Raw genomic sequence first — 20,223 nt, forward strand, 5'->3', positions numbered from 1 at the left:
TGCCACAGCAACCGCATGGCAATGAAAACAATAAGGAGCAACAAACAGTCACAACATTTGGACAACTTTTGTCCATCACCGTTTAATGGACTTCTGCAGCATGTTAATAAAATGATTGCATCCGTATTGTTTACCAAACTCTTGATGATGGCTGTTTTGTTAGTTGCACTTGGTATATTCCAATGGTAATCCCAATTTCGTCGACATGCTGCAAGCATGGTGCCACTTGCTGTGATGACCCTTGACGGGATAAATTGAAAATCGCAATAACAGTGACGGTGACTTTGGAATGGCGGTTTGTCTTTGTGTGCTTTGTGACTGGCACACGTCAACTGGGATAAGCTCCAGCTCGGCCATGACCCAGCAGAAAATAGATAGAAGGATTGAGCTTTGTATTAATTAAAAAAAAGTATACAAAGCAGCATGTGCCCTTGACATTTTCCTCCCACAAGTCTGCATATGCCGCCGCCTGTTATGCTTGCACATGCCTTGTAAATGGAAGTATACGTACAGTGTATATATGTCCCTTACGAGAGGCCCTTAAAACATTTATGAGATACATTTGTGTCATTATTTCTCACACCTACATGGTCCACCGCATTGTGACTCGGATATAAAGGTGAATTGAATAACATGATGCTAAATAAACATACTTTGACCACAGGAGATTACAACAAGCAGATGGTGTAATGAAGGGATAAACTCAGGATAGAGAGCGTTGATGGAGTTTGTGAGAGTGTGTGTGTGTGTGTGTGTGTGTGTGCGAGTATGTGTGAATAAATGGTTAGAATTATTAGCCGTGAATCCGAGCATGAAAATACAATGAGTGTATAGATTTTTACATTGCAGCTTCTAAAACAAAAGCTGTTGACCTTCAAGGTGTTAGCTCACAGGTGTCAAACTCAAGGCCCAGGGGCCCAGATCTGGACCGCCACATCATTTTGTGTGGCCCGCGAGAGCAAATCTAGCATGTCAACTTTTCCATGAAGCTTGCTAAAGTTTGGACCAAAATTTCAAAATGTCAAATGTAATCCATCATGACATAGAGATATTGCAAGCATGATCTCCTTATTACATGAAGGTCAACAATCGCTGAATTAAGCATTATTCTGGGCGTCCGATTTCAAAAGTAGTTATCCACCAATTTGTTGTGCAGTGTATATGTAATATGTGGAGATGATCAAACATTTATACAGTTTCACAAAATTCATAACAGCCCTCCAAGTAAAACCGTAACTACAATGTGGCCCGTGACAAAAATGAGTTCGACCCCCCCCCCCCCGTGTTAGTTCATCATAGACTTATTGAGACCTGAAATGCAAAATCTCCCATCTGCAAAATAGTTGATTTAGACCAGTGGTTCTTAACCTTTTTAGAGGTACTGAACGCGGGGCGGCCCGGTAGTCCAGTGGTTAGCACGTCGGCTTCACAGTGCAGAGGTACCGGGTTCGATTCCAGCTCCGGCCTCCCTGCGTGGAGTTTGCATGTTCTCTCCGGGCCTGCGTGGGTTTTTTCCGGGTGCTCCGGTTTCCTCCCACATTCCAAAAACATGCGTGGCAGGCTGATTGAACACTCTAAATTGTCCCTAGGTGTGAGTGTGAGTGGTTGTTCGTTTCTGTGTGCCCTGCGATTGGCTGGCAACCGATTCAGGGTGTCCCCCGGCTACTGCCTCGGAGACAGCTGGGATAGGCTCCAGCACCCTCCGCGACCCTAGTGAGGATCTAGCGGCTTGGAAGAGGAATGAATGAATGAACCCTACCAGTTAATATGCACATTCGCCGAACCCTTCATAAGTGAAAAATAAATGTATATTTTTTTTATAAATTCAAAATATTAAAAAAAGACACATTTATTAAAAACAGAAAAAAGTAAATAACATTTCAGGAGATAAGTATACTTTAAAAAAAAATGTACAATGTACTATCACAGCAGTCACACTACGAAGCGAACTAAATTTCCCACGGCACTGATTGGACAAGCAATGTCATGTGATCATCTGCAGCTAGTGATGGCCAATCGTGCGTGTCATAAGTAATTAACATGTTGAGTCGCATGTGTCTAAGGCTCCGCCGAACCCCTGAGACCGACTCACCGAACTCCTGGTGTTCGATCGAACTCAGTATAAGAAATATCTGCAAGAAAACGTTTTTGTAGTTTTCAGACAAAAGTAAAATTTTCAAAGAACAGGTTTTGCGTTTCGGCCATCAATGTTGTTTTTCACTTCCCTCGTACACAATGGATTTTAGCATTGACGGTTGACATCCAATTCGTTTAGAGATAATTCTCTTCATTTGAAAAATTAAATTGAAATAAAAATAATCCTTTCCAATCTCTTGCTGTTGTTGATCGAGTCTAGCTACCCATTTATAAATTTACCTATGGAGCAGTTTCAGCGGAGCCCATCAAGGGGACACAAGAGTCCCAGCAACTGTTTAAATGGCCTGGCGTTAGTCCGCCCTTTGTCTGACTTTGGCAGTGTTTCATTCCAGAGAGAGATATGAAAACGAACAGTATTTGAGTCAATGATATCGCTGCATCACTTTTTATATCTACAGACTTTCTGTCAGACATTGTCGCTGCGGGCCGCATGTAGATATCTGTTGCTATCACCTTGCTGTCATCTTTGTTTTATTTTATATCGTCTCATCTTTGTATTATGCTAAAAAAAAAATAATTCGGGGGGTGGGGAGTTTGTGAGAGAAAAAGAAGGGGGGAAAAAATTCAAGGGATTCCTTGGATTCTGTCACGTTCCGTGCCTGCCTGCAGGGGGCGGGCTTTCTCTCCGCCGACTGCACACCTGTTGTTCATTTCGGGATGATTATGCTTCCTTTATTAGGAGACTCCGGCAGTTTACTCACTGCCGGAGAATTCCACGCCGTGCCATATTGCTCTCGCGCTCGATCTCGCTATTTTGTCATTTGACCAGTTGCCTTTTTGCCTTACGGCCGTTACTCTTGTTATTCGCGTTTAGCTTCTAGATTTTGTATTACTCGTATTTCCGCCAATTCAGGCCCTCCTCGCGTCGTTTTGTTTTCCGCGAGCGTTTTCAGTTGTAGTATCCTTCTTTGTTATTCCTGGTCCTTATTTGACCAGCGTTTTGTGTTACCGTTTTTTCCCTGTCGGGCTCTTTCTGTTTTTTGTCATTAAAGACACTCTTTTTCTTTGACAAGATTTTTTCGTTGTCTGTTCTCCGGGGATCCAACCCTTTATTTCCTTGTTCTGCACGGAGCGATAGTTATCGCTTCGGGCAGAACGTGACAGATTCTTTCAGAAAGCCTGAATTTCTATACTCAGTCAGTCCAAATACTGTAATTACCTGCTCATTTGCACTTGAAGTACCTTCCCTATTTCCATCTCAGTACATTTTAATTAGACCTTCATTTTTGATACTAATTGAAAGAGAATATTGTAGCTATTAGCATAGAGAAGCTTTAGCCAGCTATGAGCTATGAGTTCCCGGACCACCTTTGTCATTCTCTCAGGCTGTTGTGTGCACACAGCAGTGTTTTTCAAACTTTTTTGAGTCAAGTCACACTTCTTTCATTGAAAAAAAATCCAGCGGCACACCACGAGCTGAAAATGTGATCCCCCCGCCCCCGCGCAACCCCTGCTTATTTTAACTATGAACGTGTTATGTTATTACTACAACCGTTTTTAACATGGAAGAATGAATTAAACAGCTTGAATTGGACTCAAATGAGCACAAAGGAAAAAGTATTTTACAATCTTTTTTTTAATTCTATTTAATTTATTGCTTCACTGTCGTCCTGCATTCGTGCGGCACAAATTCGCTTGTCTCTAGTGGTCGAAACACAAGGCAATTGGCTAGCTGTTGGGTACTACACGATTACTTTGGTTTGGTTGGTTTGTTTGTTTATTGAACATAAAACATATACAGTAATAATTTGACAGAAAATAAGGTAGATAAAAAAGTAAAAGAAAGAAATCAGTCTTCATTCAACACAGTTATTATGTTCAAGGGAGTAGGATGAACTAAAAATACTTATCTAGTTCTACCCCGTTATGTGTTTATATCTACTAAATCATTTTTATATCAATCAGAAAAGAAAACGTAAGAAGAAGTCTCCATTAAGGCTCATACTTTCTGGGCGATAGACCGCACAGGCATACAAATTGGATATTTTACCGCGGCACACCTGACAATGTCTCGCGGCACGTGTGCCGCGACACAGGGTTTGAAAAACACTGGAATACAGTATGCCAACAAACAGATGTGCACTCTGCCAAGTAGTCGTAACCAGACCACAGAATAAGTTGGGAGGTGACCGTTGCCTAAATTAAACTGTTAACTAAAATTAACCCTACTCTAAAGCAGAGTTGCCTGGAGTCAATCCGGAGGGGGTAAGACTGCTATCATGGAAAAAGGAGACTGGGAGTCGATGATTGGGGAAGTCGGGGAACCAAACAAGGACACGCTTGAGGCTTCCAGCGGTCAGCTTGAGTGAGATGACGTTTGGAAACGTCCCTGGAGAATACGGGCAGATGCTCAAAAAAGATAAAGGCCCCGCAGTAAAGTTCCAGGAAAAAATTATGGGCCCACTCTAGCGGCGACGGCAAGAGTGGCGCAACAGATGAGTTCCATTTGAGCTGATTTCATTTTTAGAATCATTGGGGACAGTTAGCACCTTTGCATCCTCGGTTACATTCCTCATCTTTGTTGAATTTATTAGCGGCTTACACGGTGTCCTGCTGGATTGATTTGAAAGCTATTTTTGTAACCGATGAAATGAAACTACTGTAGCTCTACCTCGCCTACACACACCCCCAGTGGAAATGCAAGCCTGATAAAGGTTTACTGCTCTCAAATGCAATGGTGTCTTTTATGTGGAAAAATGGAGGGCCTCACTTAAACCAGGAAAATTGTGGTCGGTTTTTCTCTGGTGTTATTATTATGATTATTATTTCTTTTTTTCAATTTTGCTTCCAACTATAATTTGACAAATGGGCACGGAGACCAAAGATCAGTTCTGAAATCATTATTTCAGATGATACAGATGAAGTTGTTTTATTTCGTGGTCATATTTACCCGTTTGCTCAGCCACTTGGAGCGAGCTGTGATTCACAGGGCTCCATCAAAGCAGCACCATAGGTCAGTAAAATGTTCATACGCCATTTACATCAATAGACTGCTCTAATGATAGTCTAGGGCAGTGGTCACCACTTTTACAGCCCTTATTATATTCAATTTTAACAAGTCAGTACACGCATTTGAGCTTCTCCTGACTGAATGTATCAGTCACTGTGGTGTGCACACGGGCTATCTCACGCACACGCAAACACGCACACAAGGCAGGTTGTTTTCACATTCGTTATGCAATGACGCTGGCCTAATGTTCAATTTACAGGCCATTTAAGCTCAGTCGAACTTTTGCATGTTGATAATGTGAAGTGCAAAGGTCACGGGTTTGTACCCGGCTCCCGCCTCCCTGTGTGGATTTTGCATGTGTGCCTGCCATTTGTTCGCACTCGAATTACTCAAACTCATTTTTTAAACTTATAAACACTATTCACAAACATTTGGGGAATATTTGGCCTTCAAGTGACATTTATACAATATGACTCTGTTCATAATCTTTATGGACAGAATTTCTAGACAGAGACGAGGTGTCTAGATGTAACTTGTTGACGATCCCTAACACAGGTGATTCTTCAACATCTCTATTCAGCCACATTTTTCCTCACTCTATGAGCCTCCATTTGCAACCAACGTCTCTACACTGTAGAATATGACTCTGTTCATAATCTTTATGGACAGAATTTGTAGACAGAGACGAGGTGTCTAGATGTAACTTGTTGACGATCCCTAACACAGGTGATTCTTCAACATCTCTATTCAGCCACATTTTTCCTCACTCGATGAGCCTCCATTTGCAACCAACGTCTCTACACTGTTGTGAATTATTGTCGGAGAACAGTCGCTCATCCAGAAATTATATTCCTGCATTTGAATAACGCAAACAAGTATGTACAGTTCAATTGCTATTATTACACTGCAAATGTTTCAATTTATTTTCCTGTCGAATATTGTTTCCATGTGTGTTCGTCATAGTAAACGCTGATTGAGTTTTGGCGCCTCTCGCTCGCCGTAATTCTGCTTACGTTTACGCCTCACTCCAACACGGAAGTAGAATTCCAAGGTCCAACCATGTCGATGTCAGGCATCGTCTACAAACCTGTGAGCCATGTCATATTCGACATGGATGGATTGTTATTAGGTACCCTGCAAAACTCCTTCACATACTGGGGAGTTATTTTAGAAACCGCACGAAAAAAATAATACAAAAACGAACTTTCGGCGTTGTAAGAGTCACTTATTTGGAAGCATTTACGTGTCCTGCTCCATGTTGTAGTGAAAACAGTTGGTAACTTTTGGTCAACTTAATACGAATGACGTTTTTACTTGAGTTAATGGATGAGTGCACCGGGAACATTTCTAAAAAGCTACTTAATCGGGAAGTCAAAAGCTCCTAATTGAGGGTGAACTGGCGTGGGATTCGATCCATTCAAATGAACGAATTAGCTTTTTTTCCCTGTTGTGCAATCATAGGCTGTTACATAGTTTATGAAAAATGTTTTCAAGACTAGCTTTTATGAATGTGTATGTACCAAAGGTCCACCTGCATTTCTAGAAAAGCCTTGATTAGCATGCTCATTTTGTGTGATTAAGTTTGATTATTATTATTTTTTAAATATTACCTAGTTGTTTTTAGATGTACCACAGTTCTTATGATTATGTATTTTAATTATTTGCTTTTTGTTTGATATTAAACGTGTTATGAATGCTATTTGTTATGATCATTCAACATTGTGTTTTACATGTAGCACATCACCAGTGTCATGCCAGCAACTCCTGTCACAATTTTCCATTTTTTCCCCGCCACACGTTGGTATTATTGGTCAGTCCATACGTGAGGATGTTATTTCTCCAAATTATTGACTTGTAAATATCTTGCATTCTTCCACGACGCAATGTTAATAATTGAACAAACAGGCCATTTTTGGGGGGTGGGGGGATCTCCTGAAAAGCGATGATTTTGGAGGTCGCTGGACATAAGCGTAAATCTGCACTTGTTTCATCGTATTTGTTTTCATGCATTTAGTTCAAAGTATAAAATTTTCCCTTCATGTGTTTTCATTTCAGACACCGAGCGACTGTACTCGGTGTCCTTCCAGGAAGTGTGTGACCGCTTTGGAAAGAAATACACATGGGAAGTGAAGGCCAAAGTGATGGGTGCAAAGGCTTTGGATGCAGCTAAAACAATCCGAGACACTCTGGATCTTCCTATTACGGCAGAAGAACTCCTTACCGAAACCAGAGAAATACAGGAGAGGATATTTCCTTCGGCCAAACTCATGCCAGGTCTGCACAACACTGCAAATAAATGCTTGAGTGATCGATTACACTTTTCACAGGCGTCGGTCTGTTCTCTCATTACATTGTCATGTTGTCTCAGAATATTTTACCACTTGCAATGATGAGATGACTTTTGTCCTGAAAAGGTGTGGAGAGGCTGGTGAACCATTTGAAGAACCATGGTATCCCTATCGCCGTAGCGACCAGCTCAGCAGGCGTCACGTTCAACTTGAAGACGAGCCAGCACAAAGATTTCTTCGCCTTGTTCGACCACATTGTCCTGGGAGACGACCCCGAGGTGAAGAATTCCAAACCCCGACCTGACTCCTTTCTGGTCTGTGCGAGCAGATTCAATCCTGCGGCTTCTCCAGATACTGTGAGTATTTATTTTGCAATATTTAATCTCGGGGTGCGCCGATTGATCGACCGCCGATTCGTGATCGGCAGATTTTCATGGAATAGTATGTGATCAGTTTTAAAATGATGACAAACAAAAGTACTGGGGGGAAAAAATAATACCCCGTATGGGAGACACGAGAAAAGGAAAAAAAAAAAGTCCTTTCCTCATATTTTGAGACTGGCTGTTGTGGTGCCAGTGAGATACACCCGCGCATGTGTCTCAGGCCAATTGGTTTTTGGCTTTTAAGACGCTGCTTTGAAGCCCTTTTAGGTGAAGGATCAATGGACTCTTAATACCTATTCATTTTGAAACACGCATTTTTATGATTGATGTTGCTAATTTAAAAACTGCTAAGGTACTTAGGTCTTGACTGAGATTTTTAAAGGGCGTCACGCATTTATTGTACCATGGCCTTTTTTGAAGTAGCCTGTAGGAAGTTAATCACTAGTACCTTGACATACGAGTTCTATTTGCTCTGTGACGACAATACTTTCATTCATTCATCTTCCGAGCCACTTGATCCTCACTAGGGTCGCGGGGGGCGCTGGAGCCTATCCCAGCTGTCTTCGGGCATTTGGCGGGGGACACCCTGAATCGGTTGCCAGCCAATCGCAACGACAATGCTTGTCAAAGTCAAAACACATGTATCACAAATCATCTTTTCCCATTGAAATGAATGGAAGTGCCTTTAATTGGTTCCAGCCTTTCTCCCCCCCAAAACACAAAATATCGTCATGTGTATTTTTAATAGTGGAAAGAAAGCATTTCCTAATATTGTACTTGATGAAAACACAAGAATTAACTGTAACAGTGTTTTTATTTTTTTTTTTGGGGGGGGGGCATATTGCATCAACTGAATGTTGCCCCGGGGGCGGCCCGGTAGTCCAGTGGTTAGCACGTCGGCTTCATAGTGCAGAGGTGCCGGGTTCGATTCCAGCTCCGGCCTCCCTGTGTGGAGTTTGCATGTTCTCCCCGGGCCTGCGTGGGTTTTCTCCGGGTGCTCCGGTTTCCTCCCACATTCCAAAAATATGCGTGGCAGGCTGATTGAACACTCTAAATTGTCCCTAGGTGTGAGTGTGAGTGCGAATGGTTGTTCGTCTATGTGTGCCCTGCGATTGGCTGGCAACCGATTCAGGGTGTCCCCCGCCTACTGCCCGGAGGCGGCTGGGATGGGCTCCAGCACCCCCCCGCGACCCTAGTGAGGATCAAGCGGCTTGGAAGATGAATGAATGAATGAATGAAGGTTTTGAGTTATGGAACGGGTGGCCCGGTGGTTTGCGTGTCGACCTAACAGTGCAGAGGTACCGGGTTCGATTCCAGCTCCGGCCTCCCTGTGTGGAGTTTGCATGTTCTCCCCGGGCCTGCGTGGGTTTTCTCCGGGTGCTCCGGTTTCCTCCCACATTCCAAAAACATGCGTGGCAGGCTGATTGAACACTCTAAATTGTCCCTAGGTGTGAGTGTGAGCGCGGATCGTTGTTCGTCTCTGTGTGCCCTGCGATTGGCTGGCAACCGATTCAGGGTGTCCCCCGCCTACTGCCCGGAGACAGCTGGGATAGGCTCCAGCACCCCCCGCGACCCTAGTGAGGATCAAGCGGCTCGGAAGATGAATGAATGAATGAATGAATGTTGCCCCTTCTGGTGCGCCACACAGACGCACGCATATATTGTTTTACTGAGACATTACGTCTTATGAATCCCAGTTCCAGGCAGGACATTGGGGTTATGATTGGCTGCTGCTTGCGATGCATATTTATGTCGCGGAAAGAAAATGATACATGGCGTGCTTTATTTATTCATTCATTCATTCATCTTCCTAACCGCTTGATCCTCACTAGGGTCGCGGGGGGTGCTGGAGCCTATCCCAGCTGTCTCCGGGCAGTAGGCGGGGGACACCCTGAATCGGTTGCCAGCCAATCACAGGGCACACAGAGACGAACAACCATCCACGCTCACACTCACACCTAGGGACAATTCAGAGTGTCCAATCAGCCTGCCATGCATATTTTTGGAATGTGGGAGGAAACCGGAGCACCCGGAGAAAACCCACACAGGCCTTATTGACTTATTTATTTACTCTCTTGTCTCTCTGAACTGTTAGTGCCCGTTGTGCCGTAAAACAGCTGATTCGGCTTCTAGAAGATGCATGACTTGAGTTCATGGGCCGGTTAAGATATATTTTCAGAAACTGACTGCAGAAAGGGGGGGTGGGGGGCTCCACTTGACTTCCAGTGATCTCTCTTTAGGCAGCAAATACTACTAAATACTGTACACGGATGGCGTGTGTGAAGGAAAAGATGATGGCGTTCTTCTCATCATCCCGTCATTTTTGGGGTAATTGAACAGGTACATTTGAGGCATTTGGCAGCTCCACGCTCGAGGCCCTTCTCCTTCTTCATTCACTTGAAAGGATTTCTTCCCACTAATAGGTCTGCCCGTGGCACTGCACACCTGATTCTTTTTTTTTTTTTTATCTGCAGGCAGCCGTGGTTTGGGCTGGCATTTTTCTTGATGAGATATGAAACCGCAGCACAGAGGGGGAATCGACTGAGTGTTCAGTGGAATAATAAATGATGATGCGTCACTCCGCGGCTCAGGCTATCCGACAAAAAGAAGTGTAGTGTGTGTGTGTGCGTGTGTGTGTGTGTGTGTGCCTGAGCATGAGAGAGCAAAGGTGGGCAGGGCAACCTTATTGGATTTTGCAAAAAGTATTACGTTGTCCGAGAAAGGAAGTGTTGGCTTGATACTTGGTACAAACTAAGGGCAGAAGCGATACATTTACTATACTGTGTGCATCTCGTATGTAAATGGAGTATTTCCCTCATAAGATGACATCAATTGATGGCAATTTTCTGGGCTATTTTCTCGATTTATTTTAAATAGATGAACCAGTAAAATGCAAAACATAAATAAAACGCATATGCCAGGGGTGTCAAACTCATTTTTGTCAGGGGCCTCTTTGGAGTTACATCTTCCCTTAATGTTTAATCATCACACTTGTACACAACAAATTGATGAAGTTTTGTCAACTCAGTCAACGATTTGTTTGTAGTTTGTTATTGTTCAAGTGAGTGCAAACGGGGTCAGATAATTATTGCAAAAGCTCAGTTATTTATGACACCTTGACAATTTGACATTTCGGTACAGATTTTAGAAAGGATCATGGAAGTTGACACACATGATCTGCTTTCGCGGGCCACATAAAATGATGTGGCGGGCCAAATCTGACCCCAGGGCCTCGAGTTTGACACCTGTGGCATATCCAATGGCCAAATAAATACCACTGTAAGTACCACTGCTAGCATGTCCACTTTTAGCATGGAAAATGTTTATTGGTGGTTTAATCGCTGTTTTGTCAAGAATTATTATTATTATTATTGGATGGGCAAGTACCAATTGCGGCGGCCCGGTAGTCCAGTGGTTAGCACGTCGGCTTCACAGTGCAGAGGTACCGGGTTCGATTCCAGCTCCGGCCTCCCTGTGTGGAGTTTGCATGTTCTCCCCGGGCCTGCGTGGGTTTTCTCCGGGTGCTCCGGTTTCCTCCCACATTCCAAAAACATGCGTGGCAGGCTGGTTGAACACTCTAAATTGTCCCTAGGTGTGAGTGTGAGCGTGGATGGTTGTTCGTCTCTGTGTGCCCTGTGATTGGCTGGCAACCGGTTCAGGGTGTCCCCCGCCTACTGCCCGGAGACAGCTGGGATAGGCTCCAGCACCCCCCGCGACCCTAGTGAGGATCAAGCGGTACGGAAGATGAATGAATGAATGAATGAATATTTCCTAAACAGTCACAATTTTTGAGTCAAGAAACATTTCCAACGAACATGTTTTTTTGGTGTTTTTTTTTTTTTATGGTAGCCACATGTCTGATTTTTGAAACAAAACAAACCACTAAATTTTTAATTTCAGCGTCAGATGAATATCTCTTCGGATTGAAGTGTCTTTCCGGTTCACGCAACTTGTGGCAGATGAAAATATCCGAAATACATGAAACGTCCCATTTTCTGTTTTTCATCCATTTTTCACTGATGCGCCTTCAAGCGGCCTTATATTCATTTAAAATCTCGATGCTTTGGCGGAGGCTTATCAATAATGGATCGGAAGACAAAATATCGAGATATTGTCACACGCTCCTCAAATACAGACAGGCAACGTTTCACACTGTGATTTCATATATGCAAAAGCGGGCAGGTGCAGCACAGAGAACCCCCCCCCCCCCCCCCCCCCAAGCCGCAGCTCTCACCAAGTGCTGCACCTCAGCGGCCTCGCAGATGTTGTGCAAGCGCCGCTCTTTCAGTCAGAGAATAGAAAGCAAAAAAAGTACCGTACACTCTCTTCCCCTTCCCCTCAGAAGAATAGAGACTTCTCTCCAAACACAAAGGCGCAGCGTTGATGACGGGTGCACTCGGACGTCTGAGTACGATTAATGAAACGTAAGAGCAAGTTCACTTTCACATCGACACAGAATGGAGCCAAGCTAGTTCCGCTCCTGTCATTCATCAAAAAGGCCTTCACGCTGGGAACGCGGTCGTAATTGAGTTGTTCAAATCAGGACCAATTAGGATAAAAACTTTTCTTTTGGGTCTATCGTGGGAAGTTGGTTGATCGAAAAGTCGATCTTCCGTCAAAAAAGTTTGGGCCCCGCCCTGCTCTACAGGATGCACTGCAGGGAAAACCGTCGTTGTTATTTGATTTGCTTTTACTGTTTGTTGGATATGTTAATTATGCTCCATGTACAGCAATTTGTATGCACCGATGGCTGTTTGAAAGTGCTCGAGAAATACTGTTGACTTGAGAAAAAAACATTTAATCATTCATTCATTCATCTTCCGAGCCGCTTGATCATTGTAAGGCTTATATAAGGCTTTACATTTTTTGGGCCTCCAGACATATTTATTTTTGGATTTTTCTGGTCCGATATGGCTCTTTTCAACATTTTGGGTTGCCGACTCCTGGGTTAGCAAAATCTTAAGGTCACATCTCAGGTTGACTAGGAGTCAAGTCAAGTCAAGTCAACAGTATTTCTAGAGCACTTTCAAACAGCCATCGGTGCATACAAAGTGCTGTACATGGAGCGATTTAACATGCACAATAAACAGCAAGACGAATCGGTAATAAAGGCGGTAGAAAGCACCAAGCAGTAAAATCAAGAACAAATCTAAGTCATGCTGAGTCAAGGCCACATGTGACAAATAATCTCTGCGTCACTCAAGGACAGACTGGGCTATATCTCAGTGATATCGCAAAGAGGATAATGGGGGGAAAAAAAACGTCCTGTGAATGTTTTTGATATGCGTTTGGGGTGGGGGAGGGGGGTTGCATGAAATATAACAGTGTCACTTGCACTTGCTTGATTTTTGCCACGATAAAGTGAGACTTTGTTGAAACCCGGGACGGTTAAGACATGAGCCTTGCTTATGACTTGCACATAATGACTTCCTCCCACCTCTGATATAAACGATTGGCTCCCTCTTTGTCCAGCCTCTCATTAACATGGTCGATAATTGGTGGCCTCTGCATATGTTGCACACTCCTTGCGTGAGCCTTCCCCACGGCTTTAAGATCGTGGCGAGGAATGTTGCGGAGAATCTGTCACCGCCACTTACTCACCCGCCGCTGCTCGCGCTACACTCTTGATGCGCGTCATGTTTTCTTCAGTCTCAAACCCAACAGACAGGGTGGTGATTTATGTGCCTTAACGCAGACGTAGACGTCAGCTCGTTAAGGTTTCACGGTTTGTCAGCCGCGCAATCTCGGGGTCGATAACGGCAATATTTTCTGCACCGGCGAGCGTGGCCGTTTTTAGAAGCGCTTTGTGTTGATTGTATTCACGGCTATACAACATCATGTAGATCATCTGTCCATTTGAAAGAGCTCACTTCATCCTGAGAGGTGTTGTGAAAAAAATGTGTTGACCCGCAATGTACATTAAAGGGCACATTCTGATTACCGTATTTTCCGTATTATAAGGCGCACCTAAAAGCATTTCATTTTCTCGAAAGCCGACGGTGCACTTTATAATCCAATGCGCGTTACATATGGATTCATCCATCCATCCATCATGTACCGCTTATCCGGGGGCGGGTCGCTGGGGCAACAGCTTTAGCAGGGAACCCCAGACTTCCCTCTCCCTAGCTACTTCGTCTAGCTCTTCCCGGGGGATCCCGAGTCGTTCCCAGGCAAGCTGGGTGACATAGTCTCTCCATCGTGTCCTGGGTCTTCCTCTGGGTCTCGTCCCGGTGGGGCATGACCGGAACACCTCACCGGGGAGGCGCTCAGGAGGCATCCGAATCAGATGCCCAAGCCACCTCATCTGGCTCCTCTCGATATGGAGGAGAAGCGGCTCGACTCTGAGCCCCTCCAGGATGACCAAGCTTCTCACCTTATCTCTAAGGGAAAGCCCGGACACCCTGCGGAGAAAACTCATTTCGGCCGCTTGTAACCGGGATCTCGTTCTTTCGGTCACGACCCATAGCTCGTGACCATAGATGAGGGTTGGAACGTAGATCGTAGAATACATATGGATTAATATTCTGATATCTTGCAAGTAGTATTTGAAATGTTCTGTAAAGCGCTTTGTTACAGCTGCAGCGGTTGTGAGATCTCTGCATAAATAAAGCTGTATTGTATTGTATTCCCTTTTTATGTAGCTCCATCTAGTGGATGCATCACGCAACCGCAGCCACTATTGTAGCTTTTATTCAATGCGCCTTATAATGCGCTGCGCCCTATATATGAAAACCATTTTAAAATAAGCCATTCATCGAAGGTACACCTTATACTCCAAAGCACCTTATAGTGTGGAAAATACGGTATATTATTGCTTCTGGAAATATATTTGAGTCTTGAGTATTTGAGTATTTTGTCAAAATGACACAAATGGCCCAGACTTTTTTTTTTCACTGTTCATTCAAAATTTTGCCAGGTTATGACGTTACAATCTTCTGCGTTACGTTATTCTCGTGGTTGATACAGTGTGGCAAAGTTCAGGCAGTTTGAATGCTGATGCAAGCATCGCCCCCATACAGTGTCGCTCTGCCCATAATTGGCATCTCTCCTGTGTGAAATCTCTTTTTGCCGACACAAATATACATGTGGAAAGGCAAAACCAAAGAGCCGCATTGTTGTTGGATGAACAATACAGATCCGAGATCCCTTCGAAATGAATTGCGCAACATGCAAACTGCACTGGCAATAAATAGTAAAACTCATACAACTCTTCAAAAGCATGCATTTAAAAGTGAAATTCCATTGCATCACCGTTACGGAGATAGTAGCAAGCATTTTAACGTCCTTGTCCATGGCTCTCCAAGTGCCCACGATGACTCCGATGAGTTTTCATGCCGTCTATGCAAATGTAAACAAAGCCAATGGAGTCGGGCTGGTGGGGGCACCTTCCTTCAAATTGCAGTTTTAATGGGTCGACCGCCTCCCCGAGGTCAACGGCACTCTTGTGAGAAATGTCAAGCTCATCAGATTGGAAATGGAAACGGTGCCTCTGTGTCCCATTTCCCTGCCTTTGTTTTTGCTCTCAGCTTTACCGTCTGCCTAATAGGCAGACTTATGGAATCGTATCATTTTGTTGTCCTCCATCTTGTCCCCCCCCCCTATCCCCACCCCCACACAGTGCTTGGTATTCGAGGACGCTCCCAATGGTGTGAGGGCGGCCTTGGCTGCGGGCATGCAGGTGGTGATGATTCCGGATGAGAACTTGGACTCCGCCCTGACACGGGAGGCCACGCTGAAGCTGAGGAGCATGGAGGAATTCGAACCACAGCTCTTTGGCCTACCAGCATTTAGCTGAATCTCAGACCCCCCCCCCCCCCCCCCCCCCCGCAAAAAAAAAGTCTCATCATGTCTAATGTGGCACTATCAGTTTTATTTTGTCAAGTGAGACAGCTCTGATTTTAAGCACCGTATTTTCTGCACTATAATGCGCGCCCAAAAGCATTCCATATCCTCAAAAGCCAACAGCGCGCCTTATAATCTGATGTGGCTGATACTAGGATCAATATTCAAATTTCTTGGTTATAGTATTTTAATTTGCTACAGCTGCAGCAGTTGTGAAGACTTGAAATAAATAAAGTTGTATCGTATATCCTTTTAGCGTAGCTCCATTTAGTGGACGCATAACGCAACCACAACCGCTATTGTCGCGTCCATTCTATGCGCCTTATAATGCGCCGCGCTTGATATGAAAACAGTTTTAAAATATGCCATTCATTGGGGGGTGCACCTTCTTCTTTCACCTTAGACAGCTGGCCAAAATAAAACCTCTCCTCTCCCATGAACACTTTGAGACAGTAATTCACGCCTTTGTCACATCCCGGCTGGATTACTGCAATGCCTTGTACTTTGGAGTCAGCCAGTCCTCCATTAAGCGCCTTCAGCTGGTCCAGAATGCCCCTGCTCGCCTCTTGACTGGTACTCGTAAGAGGGAGCATATAACTCCCACTCTGGCATCCCTTCACTGGCTCCCCATTCATTTTAGAGTTATTTTCAAGATCCTCCTCTTTGTTTTCAAATCTCTGAATAATCTCGCGCCACCTTACCTCTCTGAGCTCATCCGCCCCGACACACCTGCCCGGCGCCTCAGGTCTGTGGACCAGTCTTTGTTAGAGGTACCAAGAGCTAAACTGAGGCTCAGAGGGGATCGAGCCTTTTCTGTTTCTGGTCCCTCTCTCTGGAATGACCTCCCACTGAACATTCGGCAAGCCTCCTCGCTGCCCAACTTCAAAGCCCTCCTCAAAACTCACTTGTATTCTTTGGCATTCGACTCAGCATGACTTAGATTTGTTCTTGGTTTTACTGTTTGGTGCTTTCTACCGCCTTTATTACCGATTCGTCTTACTGTTTATTGTGTATGTTAAATCGCTCCATGTTTTTTTTTTTTGCCTTTTGTGAACATAGAAAGAACACACATGCACATCGTGCCTCCGTTGGGGAGGAAGCGGTCGTTTACCGATTTGTTCTTGATTTTACTGCTTGGTGCTTTCTACCGCCTTTATTACCGATTTGTCTTACTGTTTATGTACAGCACTTTGTATACAGCGATGGCTGTTCGAAAGTGCTCTATAAATACTGTTGACTTGACTTGACTTATACTCCAAAGTGCCTTATAGTGGCTTAGCCTCATTTTTACTCCCAATGACATTACTCCTCAAAATATCAGATTCAAGGTTATCAAGTGTTTATTCAGACGAGGTAATCCATACCCAAAGAGGGATCGACTTATTTTGCCATAAATACATGACACATAACTAATCCAGGCGGCCCGGTAGTCCAGTGGTTAGCACGTCGGCTTCACAGTGCAGAGGTACCGGGTTCGATTCCAGCTCCGGCCTCCCTGTGTGGAGTTTGCATGTTCTCCCCGGGCCTGCGTGGGTTTTCTCCGGGTGCTCCGGTTTCCTCCCACATTCCCAAAAAAATATGCATGGCAGGCTGATTGAACGCTCTAAATTGTCCCTAGGTGTGAGTGTGAGCGTGGATGGTTGTTCGTCTCTGTGTGCCCTGCGATTGGCTGGCAACCGATTCAGGGTGTCCCCCGCCTACTGCCCGAAGACAGCTGGGATGGGCTCCAGCACCCCCCGCGACCCTAGTGAGGATCAAGCGGTACGGAAGATGAATGAATGAATGAATAACTAATCCAATCCACAGCCCCGTTATAGTCAGTGGCCCGGCACGACAATGTCAGCTCGCCTTCTGGTCCCTTAAGTCAAGTCCTGGAGTTAGACGTTCTTGAAAAATGACCGTTGTTTTTGAGTTGCTTGTATTCAACTAGTTGGGTGGGGGCCTCTACCCACTTACGCAAACGCCAAATTAAACCAAGTCAATCTTTGGTAAACTGTTTATTTGGAAAAATGTGTCTGTGAACAAGCGGTTCTGAATTTTGCAAAACTAGCGTAACGCCCGTTGTTGATTTTCATAGCTCCTCCCACACTGAGTTATAGGGGCCCATGAAGGCTGATGTTAGCTTAGGCGCTGCCGGGCTTATATTCACAGTTCAGCCACAAAGCCAAAGTTTAGCGGAGCTACACTGAATTTTGTTGGACGCACACCTTAGCCGAGAGCTTCTAAGCTAGCTTTTGAGAAGCGGCATCTTACAATACAATACAATACAATACATGCTGATTTATATAGCGCTTTCACAACAGCGGCAGCTGTAACAAAGCGCTTTACAAAACAGTTAACATAAAGTAAAATAATAAACACAACACATAACATAAAACACGGACAGTCGTGCAGTCCTAACCACTTTTCCGTCACACGCTTTGTTGTTTGAAGCGGTTTGAGATGAAAGAGGAGAGAATCAAAGTGTCCTTTAACCAGTGGATCAGAGACGTCATGCTCAAAATGTGCACACGTCGGCTACAAGCTAAGTTTCAAAGTCAACAAGAAGCTGTAGCATCCATTGACGAAAAAAGAGATTGGTTCACTTCTCCTGTCCCATGGAAATCCACTTCAATTCCAAGCGGCGACTCACGGTTCCAAATATGCATCGGCGCTCTTCGCCAACGCTCCTCTCTCCTCATCCTCAACGTCAGCGGCCATCCATCCAGCCGCACCAACGCCAACTGTCCAACAGCGCCGACATAGCCACTGAACAAATCGGGGTTGTGAAAAATGCTGCCCATTACTGGCGCAAAAAACACAAGCGCCCCAGGTCTGTCCAGCGCCGACGGTCAATGGCGCCGACATTCCTCCCAATCAAAATCTGTGCTGGTACAGGCGTGCTGCCGAGAAGGCGCAACCACCAAGCACAGATACTGCTCCTTTGACGAATGTCGTGGCCAAAAAGCGCTGAAAACAGTCCATATCAGGTCCACACAATGAAACAACAAACAACATGTGACAAAACAAAAGACAAAAACAGCAAAAAAGAACAAAAAAAGCAAGGCTCTTGAAGAGCACTTGCCAAAGGCTGCCTACTCGGGCGCCATCTTGGAAAAGAAGATCTTACTTAGTTGCGCAATTAAGTTGTCAAGGGCAAAGGGGGGACGGGCTATTTTGGTGGTGTCCAATGTATGTCGGTGGCGTCTATAAGGAAACTGCGGTGTTATAAATGTCCATTCCGAATACTTGGATGTCGTCTCTGTAGTGCTCACAGCCATAAATGGGGGGCCATCGCCTTTGCAAGTGGGGTTGCCGTGAAATCGATTGTACCGTTATGTCTCCATCAATTTTGCGCTTCCTCATTACTGAAGCGTTTTAGCTCGGTGACAGCGTTTACTGAGCATTCTTTCAAGACAAGTGCGATTCCTCCTTTGATTCCGCCGTAAAAATGTCCCAACTTATTTGCATGAGAGCTTTCGACCTTGGCACAAGTCTGCAGTTCCACCTCAGGCTGTAATGCGGTCTGCCCGACTCTTCGACACCGACTTGAAACGGCCTTATTGAAATGCCCAAAACACAACTCCCGTCTTCGGTGTAATCCAGTAAAGAGACTCCCAATTTGTCCTCAGCCTTTCATCTCTGCTTGTCCGGCCAGCCCCCGCGATCTAAGCGGGCTTTTACAGCTCGGCCCGCTCCAGGAGGAGCTTCCAGGGGCCGCGGTGCCGAAATAGAATTTCGCTGCACTTCCATCCCTCTTTTCAACCTTTAATCCCCCGAGGAGCCGCTCATCGTCTCGGCTGCTTTTTCCACCTCATTCGCTGCTCGCAAAACCGACATACCAAGACATCGCACGTATCTGTCTTATTATTATTTTTTTTTTGGGACTGTTATATTGGTCTTTTATCTTTTCCTGCTAGCATCACACATCTTGGCCAGAGTATGTGGGAGTGATTTCAGACTTTAATGGAGGTCTAATTTTGGAAGCTTGGAGTCAAGACGTGGCCTCATTGCATCGTCGTTGTATTTATCTCCAGGATATGGTTTTTGATCTTCTGGTGTAAAAATCCATGATAGTGTGGAACCGGTTATGTGGATGAGGACGAGACCCCTGACGTAGCTTTTGAATGGTCACCAATTCAGGGTATACAATTCAGGGCACGCCCGCGACCCTCCTGAGGAAAAGCGTTTCAGAGAATGCGATGGATGGATGTCATGATACAAATTTGTCACCTCAAGATCTTATTGAGTTGACAGTCCATTTCGCCCTCTCCCTACTATCCAGGAGTGGTCCTTTTTTATTTTTTTTTGCCTTTTGTGAACATAGAAAGAACACACTTGCACATCCGTTGGGGAGGATGCGGTCGTTTACCGATTTGTTCTTGATGTTACTGCTTGGTGCTTTCTACCGCCTTTATTACCGATGCGTTTTACTGTTTATTGTGTGAACATAGAAAGAACACACATGCACATCGTGCCTCCGTTGGGGAGGAAGCGGTCGTTTACCGATTTGTTCTTGATTTTACTGCTTGGTGCTTTCTACCGCCTTTATTACCGATGCGTTTTACTGTTTATTGTGTATGTTAAATCGCTCCATGTTTTTTTTTTGCCTTTTGTGAACATA

General features: G+C 44.7%; 1 protein-coding gene across 2 annotated transcripts in view; it reads left to right on the forward strand.

Moving 5' to 3' along the window:
- The first annotated feature begins 6,114 nt into the window (after positions 1-6,114).
- Positions 6,115-20,223, forward strand: part of pudp (pseudouridine 5'-phosphatase) — a 51,548-nt gene continuing 37,439 nt past the window's right edge. Inside the window, exons 1-4 of one of the 2 annotated variants that reach the window (XM_052059318.1) lie at positions 6,115-6,236; positions 7,163-7,381; positions 7,522-7,751; positions 15,397-15,592. In XM_052059318.1, coding sequence (XP_051915278.1) covers positions 6,167-6,236; positions 7,163-7,381; positions 7,522-7,751; positions 15,397-15,573 — 696 coding nt within the window. In that variant the 5' untranslated portion in view covers positions 6,115-6,166 and the 3' untranslated portion in view covers positions 15,574-15,592. Of the gene's footprint in view, positions 6,237-7,162; positions 7,382-7,521; positions 7,752-15,396; positions 15,593-20,223 lie in introns of those variants that run through there. The other variant, XM_052059319.1, reaches the window with a different exon arrangement.

This window comes from Hippocampus zosterae, chromosome 2 (genome assembly GCF_025434085.1).
Source record: "Hippocampus zosterae strain Florida chromosome 2, ASM2543408v3, whole genome shotgun sequence".
NCBI lineage: Eukaryota > Metazoa > Chordata > Actinopteri > Syngnathiformes > Syngnathidae > Hippocampus > Hippocampus zosterae.